General features: G+C 41.0%; 1 protein-coding gene across 4 annotated transcripts in view; it reads right to left on the reverse strand.

Annotated features, from left to right (window-relative positions):
- Positions 1–19,703, reverse strand: part of ANKRD12 (ankyrin repeat domain 12) — a 55,590-nt gene continuing 35,887 nt past the window's right edge. For all 4 annotated transcript variants that reach the window (XM_048507461.1, XM_048507462.1, XM_048507460.1 and 1 more), the window contains 5 exons: positions 14,478–19,009; positions 12,773–12,871; positions 5,431–5,574; positions 2,580–2,675; positions 1–1,430 (listed from right to left, as the gene is read on the reverse strand). In XM_048507461.1, coding sequence (XP_048363418.1) covers positions 1,245–1,430; positions 2,580–2,675; positions 5,431–5,574; positions 12,773–12,871; positions 14,478–19,009 — 5,057 coding nt within the window. In that variant the 3' untranslated portion in view covers positions 1–1,244. The remainder of the gene's footprint in view (positions 1,431–2,579; positions 2,676–5,430; positions 5,575–12,772; positions 12,872–14,477; positions 19,010–19,703) is intronic.

Genomic DNA, 19,703 nt, shown 5'->3' on the forward strand with positions numbered 1-19,703 from the left:
TTATCTTATAAATGGAACTTTCAAATATTTATTTGTCAAATTGTATAAAACTTCAAGGATGAAAATTTCACCATCACAAGGATTCAACCGTTTGTTAGCATGACCAATACAATTTATTACACATTGTATTTACAACTATTTACATATGCTTTAATAGGTAGATATTAAAATAGGCAATGTACAATTTTAACAATTTTTCATTGAGAGGCTTTTGGAAAGGGTGGGGTAGAATAGCCTCATTTTGAGATTAGCGTGTAAGAGCACGTTAATAATCATTAAGTTTTTAAACAAAAATAGTCTCAGAATAGTAAGTCACAGGCATGGAATTACAGTAGCAGAACAATAAATGCTTCTGGGAAGTTAAGGTGAAATCCATTAAGCCCTGCTGCAATGTACGCTGAAATGGACACCCATGCAAATTCCTCTGGAGTTTGTGCAGAAGCAGTGCTTGGTGGATTCGCAACCACACGTTGCTATCATTTAGGGACCACACACTAAGGAAAGCTTGAACTGAACTAGCATGCGATACCGCTCAGTTTCAAACCTTTACAGGGATGGTGATGAAACAAGCAGCTCAATCAAACACATGCCTCTTAAAAGAAAGTTGCCACGCTACACATAAGGAACAACAAATTTGGTCCAATAAAACATTAGACAAAACAGTTTTACACAATTAAAATATCTATCTTTATACAGGATTGAACATTAAATACAAGAATATTTACATTTGCACAATATGTATAAAATAAGTTATTTTAAAAAATGAAAAAATTACATCTTTTTCCAAAAAGAAAACTGTACAGTTAACCTATAAATTATATAAGATGAAAACACTAACTTCCCACATCCACACAAGGTTGTGATTTCTTCCACAGGTTGGTATTTTTTCCTGCAGGAATTTAAGCTGAATAATAAAAATCATTAAAGTGGACTTTAAATAACAAGTGCTTTTCAGTGGCTCTCTTGTAACAGCTGCCAGCGCTGTTAAATCTTCAGCAAAAGATTGTTGTATATAAATAGATCTGCTGGGAAGGAAGATGCCTTTTGGGCTTTAGAATCTAAAATAAATACCATCTATTACTAAATGGTATGCATTTACAATATTGAATGTGATTTTGTGAAACATTCTGAAGGAATACATGGAATACAGAAAAAGACTGTACTCCATATTATTCCTATATTTTAAACAAGTAATTACATTTATGCCCCACAACCTTAGGCAGAAAGTCAGGAGATGCTAATTGTCATATAGGTGTCAATTCAAAGTCGTCATTAACATCTACAAGAGGAACATAGAACTCCTGAATTTCATAAATGCTGATGGATTTGTAAGTTGCAGGATCAAGTTCTTGTAGTTTAAGCTGCCATTCCAATCTCTGCACAGCATTTAAAGCTGCTGCTTCATGTTGCTGCCTCATCAACAGACATGTCTAAACAAAGAGATGAATATTCAGTTATTCCAACCTATTCCAATGTGAACTATGCACTTCATCCTCTAAAGCAGTGCTGTCCAACTTGGCCATCCATAAACTTATGAGACCCATAAAATCGTTTTGTCCGGCTCTTTTGATTAACTATTCTATGATGTCCTAAGATTTGGAAGAGGCTAAATAATTTAGAAATTATTATATTTGGTTAATTCTCAGTAACTACTTATACTAATGAATGTGCATTCCCCAAATATTATAATTTCTATATTGTCTTTCCATACTTTTAAAAATTCCAGATCCAATTAGATATTTTCTGAAAATGAACTGCACCTTAATTAATGAAGCCCTATGTAATTATGTACAATGGCTGCTTCTCCTTTCTCCAGATCTACAAGTCTGAACATGCATAGGTTATATAGTGAAAATCTACTTATTACTTACACACTTAATTCACTCTATTTAACCGTCAGATTGATAGCATCCATGGCAATAAGGTCAAAGAATTCCTAAAGTGCCTGTAAGTTCTTAAGTGCATGCATCAGGATTTATCTCCATTCTCCTGCACTACCTGCAACTCCTAATGCTACACTGGGGGCCACTGAGAGTAGCTTCAAAGCAATTATCATGGTAGGAGCCACAGAGGGCTGCTTTAAAAAAACAATCTCTCTGATGCATTGTGTGGAAGGTATAAGGTGGTCCTTTTAGTAAGAGTCTGCGTCAACATACTCCATATACAGTTGAGTGTACATTCACAGAAAGTTTTGCATATTTAGTTCCCAATGAAATCAACACTATTAAATGCATACACATTTCTCTAGACTACATTCTTGATTGCTATGCTGAGAAGAGCTGATCCTGAACTCTGGAAATGTTCTGGTGGACACAAAGCACACTAGTAATCCTGAGCTCCAATGGAATACTGAGGGACAACTGGTTTTGATTATGAATGAAACTGAAAAACCTAATCCTTTTTATAGGAGCTTTATGTATCCACTAGACTAGAGCCCCACACCATTTTAAAACAAGCTTTAAAAACAAGACATACTCATTTACACTTTAATCAGGCAGAAATGTGACAAGAGATTGAGAGTTTATTGTTGTTTTCTGGTGAAGATAAGCTTCGTAAAAAGGTACAATAAACATACTTACTTTTAATTTGTCAAATTTATCATCCACATCCTGTAGCCATGACATAAACTGTCTTGCATTAAATCGATCTCTGACAGAAGTTTTCCCATCATCCATCTGAAACAACCCCCCCAAACATATTAGAAATTATAAGCAACATTAAATTTTATGGCAATTATATACCATTTGCCTGCTATAAAACTTTTCCTTTGATCTCTAACCCATTCAGAATAAGTCAGAATATGCATTTGTACATATTATAACACACAAAAGATACCCAGTAATGATCCACCTCCTCCATGCTGTGACCTTCATTCTTTTTAAAGTGTTACTAGTCCATATAGTATATCTAAAATACAAATTTAAAATTTCTGATCACCTACTTTGAAAATCGTTCAATGAAACAATGAACAAAGTTCTGGTGCTGGAAGACAAGCTCACCAAGTTGGCTAGCACTCAGTTTGCTACTGTACAAGAGCTGAGGACAAGTATGAGTAGCATTATCCTTAACTACACAACTGGATTAAAGTCAAAAGGATGTGAAGTTGTTGTGCATGGATGCAAAAGGAAAGTCCAAAGCTGTGTGATTGTTAAAAAACCTACCTCCCTGAGCAATGGGCGGGGATAACCCATATTCTGAAGATGCCCTTTGCCTCAGAGAGAACCATTTACACCAGTATTGGGAACACATGGAGGGAAAGGAGGAAGGGAAAGAAAGGAGGGGAGGACGGGAAGCCAATAGATGGAATATCATTGCTCATCCTGCTCAACCTATACCAGTGGTGGCGAACCTATGGCACAGGTGCCAGAGGTGGCACTCAGAGCCCTCTCTGTGGGCATGCGCGCCAAGACAGAAAGTTTACAGAAACAGGGAGCACAGTAATAGGCTCCTCAGCCAGGCCGAATTTTCCAGCTTGCTGAGGTGCACACACACACATCAAGTCCAGCGGCCCAGGCCAGCCTAAAATGTGGGGGGTTGAGGGGGGTGATTTCCCCTTTCCACATCTATAGGCTGGCCCAGCTGCTGGACTGATGTGTGTGCACCCCAGCAAGCAGGGAGGACTTGGCTGACGGGCTTGGGGCCTGTGCTCCAGGTGATTGCTGCCCAGGGGTGGGGGCAAAGGTGGGAAGAGATGTGCTAGAGAGGCACAGAGCCATGCATACGTGGGACTTGCCGGGAGGCTATAGCAGGCTGGCCCCTGCCTCAAGGGGGGGGTTATTCTAGGTTAAATTGCTGCATTGGCACTTTGTAATAAATAAGTGGGTTTTGGGTTGCAGTTTGGGCACTCGGTCTCGAAAAGGTTCGCCATCACTGACCTATACTCTAGATAAGAAGCTATGACTAGGACAGAATATGGGGAAACAGAATGGCACATGTGCTGGACAAGGATTATTTTATATCCCTGTCTGTTCAGTCTATATGCCAACAAGGAAACCTGCATTAGATTTAGATGGAACAAAAATTGTGGGAAGGAACATTAACCATTCAAATATGCAGATGACACCACATGACTGGCAGAAAATAGTCAAGGCTTGAAAGGACTCCTGATGAGTTAAAACTGAAAGCGCCTAAGCAGAGTTACAGTTGAACCACAAGAAGACAAAAGTAATGACTGCTGGGGAATTACACAACTTTAAGGTTAATGATCGAGACTGAAATGGTTGAAGATTTTCTATTCCTTAGCTCAATCATGAATCAAAAGGGATACTGCAACCAAGAAATCAGAGGCAGATTGAGATTGCGAGGGTCAACCATGAAGAAGTTAGAAAAGATCATCAAGCATAAAGATGTACTATTGATGGTGACCAAGATTTCAAGATAATAATTCATACTCGTGGGTGCTCCCCCATTACTTTGTCTGGGTATGAAAGTTGAACAGTGAAGAAAACAGACAACAAGATAGTTGATTCATTTAAAAAGTGGCGTTGGAAGAGAGTTTTATGGACACCATGGACTGCCAAAAATGTAGATGTGGGTTCTAGATCAAATCAAGCCTGCATTTTCCCTAGAAGCTAAAATGACCACACTGAGGCTATTGTACTTTGATCACATTGTGAGAAGACTAGAGTTATTGGAAAAGACAATTCTAGGAAAAGTGAAAGGCAGCATGAAAAGAAGAAGACACAACATGAAGTGACTGACTCAATCAAGGAAGCCACAGCCCACAGTTTGCAAGATTTGAGCAAGGTTGTTAACAACAATACATTTTGGAAGTCATTAATTCATAGGGTTGCCATAAGTCAGAAAGGACTTGACAGAACTTACTCATAATGCACCCATAAATATCATGCCATGCAATTTCACTGAGTGATCCTAATGATATAGGAAAGAGTGAAAGATATGTATCTATGGCTGCCCTCTTTGGTACTTAGAATCTTAAAAATCTTACAGCCCTACCAAAGTGGCTGGGTTCTTCAACAGCAATGCCACCCCAAAAGAGGCTTCTCAGTGGTCTGGGGAAGCTTAAAATGCTGAAAAGCCTCCCCACTGCCAGGAAGCCTCTGTTGGGCTGAATAGACTTATGCTACCTTTTTGGTGGTGCAAGTCAGCAGTCCTGACTGCTGGTGCAATGGGGTGAATGGCAGGGAGGGAGTTGACTAAAGTTGACTCCTCCCACAGTCATGTCCTTGCTGTGCTGGTGGCAGCAGGGGTCCAGGGAGGCTGGTGCAGCGTCCTGTGCTGCCAGGGAGGGTGGTGGTGGCTGCATGCTGCTTTCCCCAGCAGATTCGCCCACCCATCCCAGATGGGACCATTAATCTGGCATCTATTCAAAACTGTCACAAAAGGAATTGAACAACTGTGACTAACAGCAACTGTAAACAGGTCTACTCAGAATCTCACTCAGGGGGCTTGCTCCCAACTGTTTCTTACTTGGGTGTCCATGGGCACATTGTACACTTCAGCATCCAGCAGTACTGTGCATGCACTGAATGGCAAAGTCTGATTCGCTAGAGTTCTTGCAGCTCGATAATGGACACGAAGAACTTCTTGCTCATTGGAAACAATAAGTTTTTCCTAAGTAAAACAAAAAGCAAAACATGTAGACTTAAATAATATCTAATTAAGAGAACCATTTGCTCACTCACCTATCTGAAGTACGCTGCTGATTTGGGAGAAGAAATGTCTTTTTATGAATTGGCTATATAGAATGGAACAAATCCATTTTTATAGAGAAAATTCTGTGAGATTTGCCTCAGAGAAATAAAATTCAGGAAATAGAATTTTCAAAGATTCTTCAGAATAGTGACTAAACTTCTTGAATTAAAAATAGAAGGATATTTAAACTTCTTGAATTAAAAATAAAAGGATATTTAGTATTTTAAAGTAATCACTGTTTCAAATATTTTATATCAATCTTAAATATTAATTTTTATAAAAGATATAATTTTGGAAATCCACTTTTTATATAAATTTGGTTCCCTTTAAGCATTTTTTTTAAGCTAGGAATTCTTTGTACTACATTTTTATGACATGCCAAATCAGCTACAAAGAAGTACAAATAAGTTTATTTATGCTAGGAAGTTTGATGTAATTGCTGTGCCAAATCACAGGGAATTAAAATGGGCTTTTCACAGCTGAATTCTGTGAGGGTTAGAATTAAGTTAGAAATCACCGCAATATCAATCCTTTGGAATGATACATTTAGTCTTAAACTACCTGAGCCTCAATATCTGTAGAAACCAAAAGAAGCTCCAAATAAATATGCCTTATATTGACAGATGCAACTTCTACACAGGTTCTTTATCACCAGCCTTCTTATTATGTCACTGACACTATGCAAAATAGATAGGGCGCAAGGCAAAACTATTTAAATAACAAAAAAACCCCAAAAATTCAGAACCCATCCTGTACCTAGTAACAATACAGCAACATGAACTTCATGCAGAATTCTACAGAACTTAATTTTAAAGAAATACTCATTAATGTGATTTTACTGTAACAGATCAAAATTGTTTCAGAGGATATGGTATGGAGAGAAAAAAAGAATAGCGACTATATACTTTAAGGTTTGTAAAGTATACAGTTGCTTTTCTTTTTTTTCTTCACACCATATTCTCTGAAATGGTCTATGGATTTTAGCTCACTTAAACACACTTTTCCATTTTGTACACTGTGATGGTTTACATAGTTGGTAATTAGGCACTTGTAATTTTTAAGGTTTAGATTTTTGAACCTCTTATTACAGTGCAAGGTTAATTCTACCATGCTGGCAAGTGGAAAAAACTGTTATATTTGCTTATCACTTTAGAAGGATCCATTGGATACTCACCGTGAAGGGTCTTTCTACTGTAGGTAAGTGGGGCATTCCGTGTGGGTGCGGATCTCGACCAATTGCAGAGAGGCAGGAAATGATGAAATTCCTTCCATGTACTTCCCAGAGGTCTTGGGGTCACCTTCTTCAGTACCCCCCTTCGGCATAGTAGTATAGCACTTAAGCAACAGGAACATATAACCAAAACACGGAAGGAAAAACAAGCGGCTGCGAGCAATAACCAGGGATCACTAGAACAGTGACAACAACAACAACAACCCTAAACGCTGAACGAGTCTGAGAAACATGAATTTAGTTGATAACTGAGAGTAAATAACGCTTCGGAAACAAATTGAACTAGGGAGGGTTAAGATGCCCCACCACCGCGAAAGACCTTCACCAGTGAGTATCCAATGGATCCTTCTACTGCAGGAGTGGGGCATCTTCGTAATAAGCGAATCTCCTCGAAGCCAGTGTCCAGATGCTAGATTCGGTGGGTTTCATTAGTCCCCGGCGATACTTTTCCAGTACCCTTTTGCCAAAGGCTGATTCTGCCGAGGCCAGGGACCAGAATTTTATAATGACGTGGCGAAGGTGGAAATGGTATCCAGGTGCAGCTTTGCAGATGTCTTCCACCTCCATGCATGATTTCTCGAAGAGTTCGTTGCTATCGCAGTACGCGAACGAGTGAACTGCACTCCCTGAGGGACCGGTAAGTCAGAGCTTTTGTATGCTCGCGACATACAGGCTTTCAAGGAGTACTACTGATTGCTGCCTTGGACATTTGGCGCCCTGTTGGGCGGGCTAATGTTGATGAACATACTCTCTGGATTTAGCGTGAACTCCTCCGCACTTATTATGTAATGCTTTTACGTCCGTGCACAAGCATCCAATGTGTTGCCCACGATTTCTCTCTTGCCCCAGGATGAGAGGGTTTGGCATGAAGTTGGGAACGGCTTAGCGATCTCCTGGCGCATATGGAAAGGGGAGTTAACTTAGCCGGAATGAAAGTTGGATCTCTGTCACGAAGACATACTCTATCCCATGGAACAAGCAGAATTTTTTGAGTTTATTGAAAGGGCGCCGGTTCAGTTTCACTCTTCTGGGCCGGCGTTATTGCAATTAAAGAATAATCGTTTCATTCTTACCATTTTGATAGCTGTACAGTTTGAATGGAGTCTCGAACAGGACCCTAGTGAGTGCTTCGACAGGACAGCCGCTTCAGGCTTAAAGAGGGGAATTCCTGTGGACTACCGCGAGGTTGGGACAATTTTACCGCCCCTCTTAGGAAGTTCAGAACGCCCGGATGTGAATGTCAATTGGTGATGGGGTGTCGCCTACACAAATAAGCGATAGACGGTAGCAAGAGCTGCCAATTGGTTCGGCGTAAAGGTGGAACACTTGAGTCCCATTGAGTAGCCCATGTTGCAGGAACTCCAAAGATAACGTGACGTGGATGGTTCAGGTCGAGGTAGAGTCATGGCGATGGCACCACCTGACGTAGGCCTTCCATGAACAGTTGTAGAAATATTGACCGTCGCACTCCGGGCGCCTGGCTGTTAAGATGTAAAGATAGCGGAACTTCTTCCGGAAAATTCTTTATCCTGAGGTTTGCCCGCTCAAGAGCCATGCGGTCAGCTTGAACCAAAGCGGGATCGGGATGTATGATGGGGCCTCTGCGGCCAGGAAGTCGGAAGTGATTGGCAGTGTGAGCTGCGGTTCTGGCGATGGCCAGTTCCAGGATGGTAGTGAGCCAGGGTCTCCTACTGGAGCCATCTGGGGGCTACAAGAAGGATCACCAAGGCTGCTTTTCGGATATGATCCCGGCGCAGGAGCCGCAGGGATCAGTATGGAAAAGGAGGGAATGCATAGAGAAGATTTGAGGCCATGTCACACCAGGGCGTTCAGAAGTCCCGCTGCTACTGCCTGTGGATGTAATTAGTAGTCGACCATGAACTTTGGAAGTTGATGGTTCTTCTGAGGAGAGGCTTAACAGGTCTCTACCTCCGGAGTGCCAAGGTGTTGCATATCTTGAAGAAGACCTTGGATCGAAGTCGCCATTCGGCTTTAAAAGCACAGATTCAATGTCACTCGCCGAGTTTCTCAACCAAAATCGCCCTCTAGATTCTGGACTCCTCTGATGTGTAGCCAGGGCTGCAGGCTTATTACCAAGTTCTCCTCGGCCCATCGAGGAGGATTTTTTGTTGCTTCCAGTGCGTTCTCGCTGATCTGGAGCCGCCCTGGTTGTTGATGTACATCTTCGCCGCAACATTGTCTGTTCTGGCGATGACATTACGTTGGTGACTTAATTCTGTGGCTGGAAAATGTTGAAGGGCAAGGGAAGAGTCGCCTTCGAAGCCTAAACACATTGATGTGGGAGCCGAAGATTCTTCCTGGCAGACCAAAGTTCCCTGGGACATACATTTGACTGAGGTGTGGCCCCCCTCAGCCCTGAAGGCTGGCGCTGGGCCCGCGGTGAAGACTTGAGCTCGAAGGAAGCAATGCGGCATGTAGATAATGCTTTTCCCGTCTGAGGTTGGAGCGGCCCGGTTAAAAGGTCCCACCAGGAGTAGCGCTGAGACCGGACTCTTGGGGGGAATTATCAGAGTCAATTTTTTTCTGTCATATTTTTCTTTCGGCACAATACCCGTCCAGCTGGTATGCACGTAGGGAATCGTTGGAAGCGTCTCAAGGCTATGGAAAACGCGATTTCACAGGGCTTTCTCAGTAAGGTCGACATTGAGATGAAGGTTCCAGCAGACTTGCCAGTTTTTTTAGCAAGGGACGATCTATCTTCTGTTGGACATGACTCAGTACGTCGCTTTCCCCTGATTCTTTCTACCTTCTCTTCTGGCAATTTATGAAAAGCGGGAGTCTTTGTACCGCGGTCCAGCACTGTGCCTAGGTGTTCTAGCCAGTTTCACGGCATAAAAGCCATGCTGTGCTAGGGCTTTGAACTACACTCGGCGTCGGCTGGCGGCCTTGGGGACGGAGCTGAAATCTAATCAGCAGATCGCCGGCCAAGGTAGGGGGGGTAGACGTGTATCCCCTTGTTCCCTCAACATGATGACTGGAGCCAACAGTATCTTTGGCAGAAGGTTCTTAGCCGTGGGCTATTAGTCCGAATAATGGCAACGCTCTTTGAATTGATACAATGTTGATCCTGCTATGCAAGCTAATCTTCAGGATTACTTTCTGTGAGAGTTGCAATTAGGGATGTGCAAAATAGGCTTCGGCTCAGATCTAACGGCCAAAGGGCAGATCTTGATGACGCATTAAGAGTTGCCGCGTGATAGACCGGAAGGGCTTCCATCCCTGAATTTGGGGACCACGAATTTGTTGATGCGCCTCAGGTTGAGGATTGTTTCTTCCAGTCCCCTACTTTTGGGGACTGTAAAGAAATGTGAATATGTCCCTGAGAAAACGCCTCCGTCGGGTACAAGGTTCGGATGGCTTGGATCTTGAGCATAGGAGTGGAAACCGCCTCCAGAGTTCTGCTGAAAGCTTTGGCGAGGATCCTTTGAGAGCGGCTTAATGAAATAGGTGGTGATGTGGAATAACGCTTGAATTTAATCACATAACCTGTGGAGATGACTTCCTTTGTCCACCTGCCACGCGGTTTCCTGCCAACGGTGCTGAAAGTGTGTTGGAGACTCTGCCTCCCACCGGGATGCTTTGATCGGCCATTGCTTGTTCTTATTGGAGTTGAAGGACTTGCCCGGGCTTGTTTGTATTGTTTGAAGGACTGTTTGTAGTCTCGGAAGGAATGCTGATTCTGGCTAGTGTGGTTCTTTGCCACGCCTCGCTATGCGTCTTGAAGCGGGTAAGGGGATTTGTAATGGGACCGAAGGTAAACTTGCTGTTGGTAGAAGACCTGTCCGGGTGCCCCGGACAGATTTTGGCATCGCTCTTTTGTTTGTCCTTGGTTTGGACAAGGACTTCGCCCACCTCTTTGCCAAATAGGGGCCCTCCATGAGTAATATGAATAACCAGCCACTATGTGTTTAGATTGTATGTCAACGGCATGGGCTTACGGGCTTAATCCAGGCGCTATGGCGTCTTGCTATCATGTTAGAGGCTAAGGATCTCAAGCTACCAGTGACATGGCATCGAGAATTGCGGCATCTGCTATGAAGGAATTGGCAGAAAGGGACCGCTTTCGATGCTCTTCTCCTGATGCTCTTTGCTTTGACTGGAATCATCTCCAGGAGACGCTTTTGAGCCACACCATGGAGGCGTTCTGGCCACTGTGGAGGAGGGCTTAAAGAGTTTTGATGGCTGCCAACCACTCATGGGATCTACGGCCAAGCTTCAGACCTCCTATCAAGCGGGTCCTTCCATATTGCCCTCCCCTCTTTGGCAATACCAGTGCCCCTGAGAATGGTGGATGGACACAGGGGCATCAACTGGAGGATTCTGGAGTAGAATGACGAAACTGCTGAGGCATCAGGATATTTTTTTCTTTAAAATTAGGGCAAGCCTCAGGGCGAGTGGGATTGAGCCATTCCCATGGCGAATCCTTTTAACAAAGCATTCTGCAGCCCAGGGGAAATACTTGTCGCTCTCCCCATCGAAGCTGGGAAGTAGGATGATGTGCCTTTTTTGGATAGCCCCTTGATTGGCTTGTTGGAAGCGTTAATGGAAGGCTGGGGAATTTGTCTTCTCTCCGGCGTCCCTCAGGGTCACGTGAAATCCAGAAGCCGAGAGATAGTTTTAGAACATTAAGGATTGGATTTCTTCCAGTTTAAAGAACTTTGTATGGGATTGTTCTACAGCTGGCTCCAGGGGTTTCCTCTGTGTCAGAGAATTTTTTCTCCCCATCAGAGTCAGTTTAAACTGGATGAATTCTTCTTCCTCCTCATTAGGTAGGGCTAAGGGGTCCCTTCTGTAGGAGCCGGAGTCCTTCCCTCGGTGGGGATCTGGCGGGATCTATGGGACCCGAGTAGAGAGCCGGAGCATTAGCTGTTCTTTGATCTCTCTTGCATCAAAAGAGCTTTGTCTATCTCCCTTCTAAGGAACTCCTTCCAGCTGAACTGCAGGGGGCTGCTCATCCAGGAGGTGAGGCTGAAGTTAACTGCTCCAGTGTTAGATATCTCTCCCTTTCAGGATCCTGTGGGTCTTGCCTGTATTAGGGGCACAGGGAAGAACCAGTTGATCGGAGGCCCGCTGAGGTGTAGCCACTCCACTGCTCCGGAGGCCCTTGGAAGGCCGGAGGAGTCGGGCTATGGAGATCTCCTCGTTAGAGGACAGCACCCTGGGAAGGCCCTAGAACTCCCGTCAAGCTTTTGTAGTCTTTTTTCTTTTTCTTTGGCGGGTTGGGATGACCGCGCATGCCTTCGAGGCGCCAGATTTTCCCGCTGCTGCGCTATGTAAGGCGCCGTCCGCTTGAGTGGGAGCTTCCCGCTTCTTTATGGGTCACTTTGATTCTTTTGCGGGAGTGTGTGGCGCTCGCCGCTGGCCAAGGAGCCAACAAGGTTTCGCTCGCTCAGGCTAAAAGCTGACCTACGCTGGCCCATGATTAACTGTCTATTTGCCAACGCTCCTATTTTGCCAAGGGTGGGGAGGGGGGGTGGGTGGAAGGAAAGCGCTGCTTGCTTAGCGTCAGCGGCGGCTAGAGCTCACTCTCTTCCTCAAGCCGATCGCGGCTACTTTACTCACCCTCTAAGCGACTTCTTCAGACAAAACAGACTGACAATGGAAACAGGACTATTTAATAGGGTTTTTTGCCAGAGCCAAAAAACGCGTCTGCTCTCTGCAGAGGCAGGAAAATACTGAAGAAGGTGACCCCAAGACCTCACAGGAAGTACATGGAAGAATTTCATCATTTCCTGCCTCTCTGCAATTGGTCGAGATCACACCCACACAAGATGCCCCACTCCTACAGTAGAAGTGGAATTTCTCAATTTTTACTTGGTAGCATACAAAATCAAATCTACTGATCAAGATTTGTAGTAGCCTTACCCTTTCAATACTGTGTTGTAGACGAAGTTTCATCCTTACAACTTCTTGCTGTCGAAAGAGCTCTTTAAGTGGATCTAACAGGGAAGGAGGTGGCGTGATCTGTGGAAGGAATACCCATGAAACAACTATTTTGATGGGACAGACATAGTACATAAATATGAGTAAAAATATGATTAAATATTCTCTAGTTGACTAGAATGACTACATTCACAATCTTGAAATATTGGAAACACTCTCCCCTACCCCAACAACAGAAGTGCTGTTCTATCTGCACAAATGCTGGTGCATGAATGGAATAGCACCTTTGGTTACAACCCAATATATTTAAGAATAATTTCCTCTGAGGTGGCAGAGGGATGAAATGCATTTACATTTCTGCCCTGGATGCACCTCATCTCCTTCCCACCTCAGAAATGGACAAAACATATATCCAACTACACAAACACTCCACAGTGAGTGACACATCTTTCTGTGACATGCCTTTGAAGATGCCAGCTGCAGATGTGGGCAAAATATTAGTAGCTACAACTACCAGATCACAGCTACTAACGTAACAGAATACAAATTAGCTTTACTTTAAAAAAAACCCAAAATAATGTGAAAAATATTAATATGGTGCTCAATGAAATTAATCAAAGCACAGTGATGCTCATTTTGTACTTGATTAACTTTTTCCAGCTGTTAGAAAAAGTATCAGCAACAGCAAGGGGATAGGGGCATAACAGCACTGGATTAAATGGAAGAAACACCTGCGTTTCCACTGTGATACCATTAAGATTTCCACTGTGATACCATTAAGATTTCACTTTTTATTTTATATCAGCCTTCCCCTATAAGCCTATGGACAACATGTCATCCTTGTAATGCTTAAACCACGTAAGGCAGAGTTCCCTAATGTGGTGTCTGCCAGTACTTTCCTTGGTGCTTGCGGAACTTTCCAAAAAGTGTGTGTATGTGTGTGTAACAGGGTTTGTTGTTACATGATGTCATTCAAAGGAAAGAATTTTTCCAGTGGAGGAACAGTGAACATTTGGCCCTTCCGTAGTGTGCAGTTCCATTCCCCCTTAGTTGTTCCTCCTTCCAAGAAAGTATGAGGAGGGAGAGATTGCATTTGGCTCCACCTACTGTGGCGGCTGTTTTGGGGTGGTGCTCACCATACCTCTCAAAATTCAAAATGTGCCCACAGGCTCAAAAAGTTTGGGGAAGTCTGACATAAGCAGTGGGACCAAACTAATAAAAACATGAAAAAAATTGCTTAGAAAGAAGCTGTTTAAACCAAATGGTTAAGAGATAAGAGAATTATTTCCTACATTGTATCCAAAGTAATTCTGAATTATGTTTTTAATATTAATAAAATTTATTTTTTTAAAAAGAAAACTTGCTGACATAATTTGGGGGGAGGGAGATGAAGATTATGTTACTTATGTCTGTCTACTTGGGCTTTCTCTCTACTGCTACAGTGTCACATTACATGCAATTTGCTTTTTATTTGTTCAAAAGCAGAAAATGGAAGTACATGTATCCCCTTGCAGCATGGCTATTCTATCCCTTCTCTCATTTATTACATGAGGAATGTATATTGCACTAGTGTAATTGAAAAATGAATATGCACAGTTAGCAAATGATAAAACATCATTATGTATGTGCAGACATTTAAAAGCTCATCAAGAACATTAAAGTTTATTATAAATATTTAATCACTCACAGTTGGAATGCATATCTTGCTTAAGGGGTTGCCATCTAGGAGGTACGACCCATTGAAGGTCACATATTCATCATAATACTGAGGTGCTTGAGGAATCACACTACATAGTAGTTTACGTTTTTCTTCTATTTTCTTCCTTATGTGCAAATATTCAAAATATGGATTCGCTCTTTCTGAACTGTATGGCTGAATCTCTTCTAGTTTTAGAGAATCTACAATAGCTGCCAAGGACTGATGAGTTTTTTCTTTAGCCTGTATCAACGACGGATTCACCTGCACAGGCTGAGGAACACGTGAGAGCTTTCTTTTTCGTGAATGGTGTGTCTGAGCATCATCTTCCTCAGTTAATCTAATCCTGCCTTTTGTAGAAGCAGAAGAGTCAGAATCCCTTTCTGATATCTGGGAGCAACCAATAAGATTCTGCTTACTCTGATTAGCAAGCATATTTGCTCTGTTCCTTGTAATTCTCTGAGGAATTTCGTACTGCTCTGATTTATGGTCTTCCATTGTGTCTTCCACTTCTGACTTAATGGTTGGACTATACTTATGCACTTCATGTGTAGTTAACTGCGAATGGCTTTCCAAACAAGGCAAAAGGCACTGTTGCAAGTTTTCATCAGCTGTATAACGTCCTGTGCTTTCTACATTAAAAAGTTTTCCACTAGAATCATTTGTAATTCCTTTCAGCACTCTGGCATTTAGTTCTTGAAGATCTAAGTCATCTTTATTATTAGTCATATGGGACAAAGAAAGATTGTCACTTTGGATCCGAAGATCAATCATACTACTACCAAGTTCATCAGCTTCTGATGTCTTATAGATGAGCTTACTGACAACAGATGAATTAGCATTAAGGTGCAGGCGAGGGTCATTTGCAGTAAAATCCTTTTCAAAATTTTGTAAATTATCCTTAGTGAAACATTCAGGATATACAGTGATGAGCACATCTGCTTTTTTATTGTTTGAGAGAAACAAAGCTTTTTCTACCTTCTTTTTACCATTAGTGTCTATGTCTAAGGTAGAACTGGTCATTTGACTGGCACTTTGCTGGTGTTTAACAATCAGAGGCTCTTGGGTGTTACTATCAGCATTCTTTGACATATAAAGAGTCTCTGTAATTGGCTGACTCCGAGACAAGAAGGATGACTGAACAGAGAAAAATGCTGCTTCCTCATGTGATACAGGATTTATGTTTTCAGCATGATGAAGAAAAGGTTCTAAACTTTTCTGCTCTTTTAAGATTTTCTCTTCAGAATTACAAATGGCTGGAAAAGCTGTATCTTGTTCAAAACCAGCAAAATTTGAACAGCTGCACTCACTGTTTAATGGATTATATCTTTCCAAAGGCACATCCCATGATTTACTTGACAGAGTCATAGTATTCTGGCCCCCCTGTTCCAAAATCGTGTTACTTTCTCCTGATGGGCTTGACTGAGCAACAATTTTAATAACTGCTTCTGATGTAATGTGCTTGTTGTCAGAATTTCGAGCTGGTGATGAAACAGCACTGGAATACAAGTCTGATGTATCATTTTGGAAATCCTTTTCAGTCAAATTACAGCATGGGGATTCATGTTTAGGAGAAGCGCTACTATGACTCTGAACTGAGGACATAACACTGTGATTATTTTCTTCTGTCATTCGGGACTGCTTTGTATGTTCATGAACAGCTGGCATACTGCATCTTCTTACTTCTACAACTGGCCTGCAGTCATTTAGAACAAATTTAACATCTTCAACAGATGCTGATCTAACATAAGCTGGTGGAAGTCTGTTCTGAAAAGGTATCTTATTGCGCTCTGGCAACTCTGGTAAATTATCAGTTTCATGATGAGCTGGTGATTTGGCACTAGGTAAAAAAGGTGAGTGTGAGAAAGACATCTGAGAATCTGATCCTTCAGGTATAAAGTCTGAATCATATTCAGTTACAGGTCTTGGAGGAGTCACTATAGTATGGCAAGAATCCTCTGAGCTTGCTACTGAAATCATGGACACGGATCTGGACGTTAGGCCCATCTTTTCACTTTCTGATCTTGGGGATCTGCTTAAGCTATTGTCTGGCAGTAATGCTGTTTTTCCACCTGCACCATTCTTTACATCAACAGACTGTGACCTATTAGTGGTAGACTCTTTCAGTTGCTTTTCTTTCATATAAGCATCTGACAATTCTGAGCTTTTTGAACGAATAAGCTCTTTGTTTTTTGTTTCAATAGGGGGGTGTTTCATTTTTTCTTTATCTTTTATTTTGTTAAGTTCTGAACAAGATCGATTCTTTAATCTTTCTTTCTCTTTTTGTTTTATTTTTTCTTTGTGTTTCCTATGCCGCTGTTCAATTTCCAGATCTTTCAGGCTAAGCATTCTTTCAAAGCTTGTCTTCATCAAATCATCATTTAATAATCTCTTTTCTTTAGGTCGAGCATCTTTAGGTGCTGATGCAGGTTTACACTTAAGCTTTTCAGTTTCAACCTTTAGCTTATTAAGGTTATTTTGCTGTATTTTCTCTTTGTGTTTGTCGCGTTCTTTATATCTGTCTATATCTTTATCTTTTTTATCTTTCTCTCTTCCATCTGGAGTTTTCAGTAATTCATCCTTTGGCTTCTCCTTCAAGGACAATGTTTTTTCAATACTGCATCGCCTCTCTTCTGGTATATGCCTTATATTTGAAATTGTTAAACTATCCCGCTCTCTGGATTTTTCTTTTTTGTCAGTCTCTTTTTCCTTTTCTTTGTTTTTGCCTTTTTCCAGCTTTGAATATTCACCTTCCTTTTCAGAAACCTTTGCTTTCTTTTCAATACATGGTTTTTCTTTGCATTCAGACAGGTGTCTATCATTTTTTTCTCTGTCATGCTTCTTTTCAAACTTTTCCTTGTTTTTTTCTTTGTCATCAAACTTTTTAACAGTATTAAAGCTTTTTAATTTGTCATTTTCTTTATGAGTTTTTTCTGTTGGTTTTTCTTTTGCCTTTTCTAAATTTTCACTTGGTTCTTTTTCTGACTTATGCTCATATTTCATTTTTTTCTCCTTGTCTAAATTTTTTCTATCTACTTTTTCAGTAGCAGAATTTCGTTTTTCTAGTTTCTCTCTATGTTCTTTGGTGTTTTTTTCCTGTTTTTCAATGTCTATTTCCTTTTCTCCCAAAGAAACACTTGCTACTCCATCCCTAATATTTAAACTAAACAATTCTGTTTCTTTATCTATGGATATACTGTCTTTTTCTTCTTTTGTATCTTTTACTTTTTCATCCTTATCATTTTCTTTTTTATTTTTATCTTTCTCTTCTTTAAAGTTTCTGTCTTTCTGAAAGTTTCTCTCTTTCACCAAAGCCTTTTCCAACTTTGATTTCTTCTCTGACAGTTGAGAGTCATGGTCGATACATGATATATCTTCTGCCTCATCAGTTTTAAAAAAGTTCTCTTTCCAAAATTCTCTATCAAACTCAATGTTCCTTTGGACATCCTTAGAATTTTCCCTGTGTTTATGCTTTTCCTTCTCCCCATCCTGCTCTTTTTTGTGCTTGTCTTTTTCCCTTTCTTTGTGTTTCAATTTATGCTTCTTAAGAGTTTTTCCATCCTTGTCAGTCTTTTTCAGCAGACTTTCTGAGTTTTCAAAAGGTAAGCTATTGTCTTCCTCTTTAAATTTAGGACTAGATTTTTCACCAAATTCTAAAAGAAATTCTTTTTGATGCTTACTTTTGTCTTTGTGCTTGTAGGGTTTACCACTGGAACTTTCCAGTAGATACTCAGAGTCTGTATTTTGATCATATCGAACTAGTTCAGATTGTGATGATACTTCAGACCCTCCTGGAGATACACATGTTTTCACATTTTCTTGTTTAAGTGGTGTTGTCTGCTTTTCAATCAACCCACAGGGATGCTTTGGAGATCTGCTAGCATTAATATGGAATAAGTGTAATGAAGAATCTTCTTTCGAGCCAAAAGACTTTCTCAAGTTCTCCTCTTCTCTGGTTTTGTCTAAAGATTCTAATACAGAAGCACTCAGGTTAGCTACTCTGGAATTTTCTTTTTCTAGCTTCAGTTGTTGATTCTCCTTATTCTTGCTTTGATTTTTCAGTTTTCTTTTCACTTTTCCTTTTTGTTTATATTCACTAAAACTATATTCTTTTTTTACCTTTGTATCAGAATTTGAAGTTTCTGTGACAGTACATGGAGCTGAGATGATCTTTTTGTCTTGAAGAATATCTTCATCTGAACTCTCAGAACTTGAATATAAAACTCTGGAGGGCTTCTGTTTTTTATTTTTGAATGATTTGGAAAATGCTGTCTTTTCCTGGTTCATAAATAAATTGCTCTGGTCTACCTCTGAATCATCATCTTTTCTCAAATCCCTCCTGTCATCAATCATTTTTTTAACTTCTTCTTCATCATCTTTAAACTCATATTCATCAAGAGGTGATGAAAGTGGTGCCTTATTGGAAAGGTGCTTGTTGTCGTTAACTACACATTCTTTCTCCGTCTCAGAATCCATATTCCCATCAATACTAGAAGGATTTATAGAAGGTGTCTCTTCAAGGTCTAAAATAAAAAATGAAATATGTTTATTGTCTGCTAAGTATTAATTTTCTTAATATTAATGACAATTGTAGAGAATCCATCTTTAAGTTGTATCCATCTTTAAGTACTTGCTTTTATTTTTTTTGTAGTCCAAATGATTTTGGAACATAATATAAGAGATTTGGATCTTGTGGCAAAAAGCTACTTTCCTCAAGGGAAGACAGTACATAGTATTCAGGAGAATTGAGAAGCAAGAAAAGGAACAAAGGGAACAAGAGAAGAGATGTAGAAGCATGGTAAAGAAGCTATGTTCATGGTTGTCCAAGCAAAGGTCTGTCATGAATACAGCTGCGAAGTCCCAGGGGGAAAAACCCAAAAAAATTGGGGAAAAATGTTTTCGGGGAAAGTATTGAAAGAAACTCATGTGAAATATTTTCTCTTTTAGAATGAATGAAGTGCTTTTACAGAAAAGGTGGGGATGCTGTAGAGAAATACAGCTCTTAAATCCAAGATGCATTTCTCCACCTAAAAGGATATGTAATGTTCTCGACAGGAGCATGCAGAGTTTTCAATGCTTCTCAACAGTTGTAAGCATTTGAACTTAATGTGGTTGACCTTTACACCTCTCCTTCAAACCACTGTGAAAGGATCAGAAGGAGAAGGGGCAGAAAGAGCACCAGAGCCTCAGTGGAAAACTGAAAATTTCATTGAGAAT

Source organism: Sphaerodactylus townsendi, linkage group LG09 (genome assembly GCF_021028975.2).
Source record: "Sphaerodactylus townsendi isolate TG3544 linkage group LG09, MPM_Stown_v2.3, whole genome shotgun sequence".
In the NCBI taxonomy this organism is placed as follows: domain Eukaryota; kingdom Metazoa; phylum Chordata; class Lepidosauria; order Squamata; family Sphaerodactylidae; genus Sphaerodactylus; species Sphaerodactylus townsendi.